General features: G+C 49.4%; 1 protein-coding gene across 1 annotated transcript; it reads left to right on the top strand.

Moving 5' to 3' along the window:
- The first annotated feature begins 2,168 nt into the window (after positions 1 to 2,168).
- Positions 2,169 to 4,700, top strand: TEX51 (testis expressed 51). Its single transcript, XM_063084124.1, has 7 exons — positions 2,169 to 2,367; positions 2,467 to 2,541; positions 2,768 to 2,857; positions 3,077 to 3,094; positions 3,178 to 3,261; positions 4,405 to 4,473; positions 4,564 to 4,700. Exons 1-7 carry the CDS (start codon positions 2,169 to 2,171, stop codon positions 4,698 to 4,700), a joined length of 672 nt encoding a protein of 223 aa, XP_062940194.1.
- The last annotated feature ends 419 nt before the right edge of the window (positions 4,701 to 5,119 follow it).

Raw genomic sequence — 5,119 nt, 5'->3', positions numbered from 1 at the left:
ATGTCCAGCATTTACCCTATACCTCTTATACACGAGCTGAATGGGGAAAGCTTAGAGGTGATAGTGAGGTCAGGGAGAACATGTCATCAACAGACCTACATACCATGTGGCTCTGAAACCCCCACCCAGAGCACCAGGGGAGTAAGCACCTGCTTTCCCCAGCTAGGATTCCAGGGGATCAAGACCTTCCTTTCCAGAGGCATTGCCTAAGCAAAAAAATAAAAAAGGATGCTTATTCCTTAACCCAGAGCCAGTGGGACAGCAACAGCTCAGCAGTACTCAGTACTCAGAATCACCCTCTCATCACAGAACCCATCTGACCAGTGCAGCCTGAATTTACCAATTCAACTGCTATTTCTTCTAGCAAAGCTTGATGCCTGCCCACATCCCTCTCCCTATACAATAAAATTCCTCCCTATATATACTTCATACCCAACATCTATTATAAATAATCTTCTCTCCTCCATCTTTCTGGAACTTGTATTAGCTGGATGTTAAACCTCATTGATTGATTATCTAATTTTATTACCTTTTCTTTCCTGTTTCCCATTTCTGTCTTTCCGTATTTCTGTCTGGGATATTTCTGAAACTTTATCTCTCAACACTTCTACAGAATTTTTAAGTGTCTGCTACCATATTTTGAATCTCCAATAACTCTTTCTTATTCTGTCTTTTTCTTTTTCATAGTAGCCTCCTCTTGTCTGCAGAAAGCAATGTTTTTTCTATTGTGGTGTGGTTCTTAAGTTTTCTTCTGCTTCCCCTGTACAAATCTCTGTACAATTCCTTTTTCCTGAAGTTTTCACTTGTGTGGAGTATGCATAAAGCAAATGTACTTCACAGGGTCTGGTTTTCCGAAGTCTTGCAGTTTCAAATGTTAACCTTGCAAAGGACAGAAAATTTTCCCCAGGCTATAGTCTCTGTTGTAAGATAAAGAATTATAACACAGCAACGTTGCTGGCTCAAAGACAGACAGGTTACTGATTGATATGTAAAGATACTGAGAAATTGCTGTAAGAAGAGAATGTTCGCTAAAATCAAGCTTTTGTTGCAAATTGCATTATGGAATGTAACCTTGCTTGTATTACTGAATGCTACCAGCCTCTATTGTTAAACTTATTAAACTGTACTTAGAAAAAACCCCACCTGTGTTCTCTTTCTGTAACTTCCTGGTCTGGAGAATAACTGCAGGAAGAGAACCCCAATTCATGGTTAATTTCCCAAATGGAAGAAATGCCTCACTCTTGAGGGTTCCAGGAGATTAACCCCTTTCAGGGCTTCTCACTGTTCAGAAGAGATGGGCTTTGAGTAATCTTTGGCAGCTCCGTCGCCCAGGGGAAAAGGGGTGACAAATCCATGGGAGGCAAAGCAACACATTTGCCTTTGTTTTGAATTCTTGCTATTGTTTTCATCCTTGTTCATGTTAGAAGCATTTCTCAAATGACTGGTGGCCTTCAGCTGCCCATAATCCAGCCCAAAGCACTCAGTAGCAGTTGAAAGCATGGCACAGAAGGGTAAAGCTTGCCAGCTGAGACTGACAAGGATCCCATGGGCTTTTTCTTTTCTGAAGAGTAAGGACTTTTGTTTTTCTTCAGAGCATACTGCACAAAAGAACCACTGCTCCAAAGGTAGTTTCTCCCTCTGTGCTTCCATATGCTTCAGGCTGGAACTTGTCTACACTCTGCCTACACTGTGGTAGTAGGAACTGTCTAAGCCCCTCTGGCTTAGCCAGGCATAAGATAGTTGCCAGCGTATATATGCCATAAAAATGTATTTTTTATAAGCTTCCTATGTGGAAAAGTGTGAGCAGATTCAGATTCTCTTCACACACCTAAGCTGTCACTTTCCTAACCTCTCAAATGTCAGTCCTACTGAACTATTCCATACAAGATCAAAACAGTCAGAATAGCTGAGCACCCATCACAAGGCAATGCAGCCATCTCCTAATCCTCATGAGAACCCTTCCCACTGAGCATCAGCAGCCCCACTTCAGAGGATTCCAATGCCAAAGCCTGGGTTCACACCATGGCATCACAGCTGGCTCTCACTTTGTCCTGCAGAATTTACTTGTGTTTTGCCAAGAGAATGTGGTTCCCAAGGGGACAGGCTGCCAGTGTTCCATGTGGAACTGCCAGGCAGGGTGGAGGGGCAAGACGAGAAGACCCTAGAAGATGCTGCCTCTTCTGCTCATCTGTCTCCTTCCTCACACTGATGGAAAGAACTGTTTCCTCTGCTGGCCAGAGCTGCCCCCCTTAGTAGACTATGACCTGCAGATTCTCTGGGGTACCCCACAGCCACCAACAGAACTCACCCAAAGCCTTCACTCCCTCTTCACAGAGGAGAATAATATCCTTAAACCTCATTTTCTTGGTGAGGTGCAGCCAGGAGACCAGGGATCAGGGCTGGCCCCTCTACCTGAACTGGGATCTTACTCCCTTGACTTCCATTTGGCCCATATCCCATCTTCAGATCGTGACCATCTGGAAGAAGAGACAGCCAAATTCTTCAATCAAGTAGACCAAGCCATTAGGAAGTTACGGGATGGTGAGGAAGCCAAGTGTCCCAGAGCCCTGGGGCTTGGGTTGGCAGAGCCCTGCCCTCCAAGGCATTCCCAAAGGGCCCATTTGGCCATGGGGTGGGGAGGTTTTGGGGTGGGGAGATGGACACTGCATGTCTCTGTGTGCTCTTCAGAATTTCTGTGTGAAAGCACTGGTTTGAAATCCCAGCCTTGAGCAAGTTATATAATTGAGCATTCCCCCTGCTCCACCAGATAAAGCGGTACTTCTGGAAGAGATCCATTTGCAGAAGACCCTCTTTTCTGAGAAGCTGAATGAAAGATACAAGGAGCTGAAGGAGAAGGGTGAGAGGTGGGGCTGGCCCCTGTCCATCACCCAGCCCTTCACCCTGTCAAGATCCGAGGCATGCAGAGCCCTATCTGCAGGAGCCCCCACTCCTGCCTGTGTCCTAGGCATCCACCCCATCTTCCCCAGCTCCATTGCCTGCTCGCACCCCAACCCCTCCTGGCTCTGTCTGCCTCCCCAGTGCCTCAGTTTCTCTACCATCTCACCCTCCTGGGCAGCCTGCAATAAGTCCTGTGGTGAGTATATCAGGGACAGGGCCTGGGCGAGGGATGAGGGGCACCCTGCCCCCTCTAAGGCCTCCACCCATCCCCTCTCATAGACATACACTCCACATTGGAGGTCACAGAATGTGCTGACTGCAGGACTCACTTCCTCTCCTGTAATGACCCCGCCATCTGCCCAGGTCAGTGGCCACTCCATCCAGTCTTCCCACTCCCGGCCTGCAGCCCTAGAGTTGTTGTTGTCTCTATTTATCCTTCTCTGTGCAACCCAGAACTTTTCCTGCTCTTCGTCCTCAGCCTGGGTGAAGGTAGTACCTCCCGGGATTTCTTGATGTCCCCATGTCAGCTTCAGAGACTCAGAGCTGACTGCTTCTAGGACATCCCCCGTACCAATTAAGAAAGGTTGCAGCTACAGGTCCTCCCAGTCAGCATGCCTAGAGAAATGCCCAAACCCATCTCCATCCACCCCAAACCTGCTCTGCCTTCAGGGCCCTTCTCAACGAATGGCCCCTCTCAAGCTCTTAACCCCCTACCAGGAATCTCCCCTCACCTTAGCCCACGTGATCACCAAGTCTTGCTTAGTGATTCTTGAGTGCATTCCCATAGTTCCATTCTAACTCTTCTTCAGGCACCCTCCTCTCTCACCTGGATTACAGCTACATTTCATAACTGGCTTTTCTGCCCTTCCTGGCCACATAGGGTTCCACCACCAGAGACTTTTTCTCAAGGAGCAAATCTACCCTGTGACACTCCCTATCTATAACCATCCATGGCTCCCACCTGCCACCAGATACATCTACCCTCCTTGGGAGGCCCTGTGTGAGCAGTGGCCACTCATCTCTCACCACCTCTGACTCCCCATCCACAATGCGCTACAGATGCTCTGCACCTGTGGGCAGCTTCATGCTCCTGTTCTAGAATGTGACCTCTTCCTGGAGCACAGTTTTGCCCTTGACCATTTGAACTGAACCCCTATTTGTCTTTCAAAGTCCAGCTCAGACGTCCTGTTTCCTAAGAGGCTTTCCCTGACCTGCTCCTACCTCTGAGGTTCGCCAGCCCCCTCAATGTCACCTCCTCCTACCACATCCTGTCTTATTTCCCTGGGACACACCACCATGATTATTTGCTTGTCTCCCTCCTAGAGAAAAGGGACCATGTCTCACTCCTTTCTAGATGTGTCCCAGGTACACAGTAGGTGCTTAGTAAGTGTTTGCAAGCAAGAGATCCAGTGGACAAGTGAAAGGAAAGGATGTGTGGTCTTCTCTGTGAGCTCTCGGAGCCCCAGCCTGGCCTCCCAACAGCTGGTCCCTCTTTCATACTCTCAGCCAGAAACCCGGAGATCTTCAAGTGGGCTCTGAGCCTCGGCCTGGCTCTACTCCTGGCCATAGCTGGAGGTGGGTGAGTGACTTCTCCAAGCCCCAGCACCCCCAGGAAGACACACCTATTCCTTGACTGACCCATCTTCACCCTGTCTCCTGGCCCAGATTTTACTTTTTCTGGCACAGGAGGAAGAAGAAGGAGCAAGAAAAGGTACTACAAAAGGAGGCCCCTGATAGATTCTAGGGCTTCCGAGGAGGGAAAAGCTAAAGAGCTGGATGTGCCCATGGGGAGGAGGGCCTAGATGCCCCAACTTTGGGTTCTCAGTGTCTGGCAGGCAGAGCAGAGTGGGATCAAGAGTTGGGACTCAGGAGGGCCACACATCAGCCTCAGGTGCTCAGGCACACCCAGGACCAGGGCCCAGGACACAGAGGCAGCAAAGCTCCAAGTCTCCTGACCTCCCTTCAGCTGTCATTGTCCCCTGCAGCCCTACCCACACTGCCCTGCTCCCTGACCTGCACAGACATACATGTGGCCACCTTTCCCCAGGCTCAGGGGTGAGTTTGGCCAGTGGAGGGCCCCAACAGGAGGTCGGAGGGACAGAGGCCAGGGCGGGAGGAGGTCAAAGTGGAAACACCCATCTGCTTCTCTCTCCTCAAGGATAAGCAGCCCGCTTGATCCCCATAAACAAACAAAGGTGGCAGCTCCAGTCAGAAAGCTCAT

The sequence above is a fragment of the Cynocephalus volans genome, chromosome 1 (assembly GCF_027409185.1).
Source record: "Cynocephalus volans isolate mCynVol1 chromosome 1, mCynVol1.pri, whole genome shotgun sequence".
NCBI classification, from domain to species: domain Eukaryota; kingdom Metazoa; phylum Chordata; class Mammalia; order Dermoptera; family Cynocephalidae; genus Cynocephalus; species Cynocephalus volans.
The sequence above is the reverse complement of the archived record's forward strand: the minus strand, read 5'-3'. Positions and strand labels throughout refer to the sequence as shown.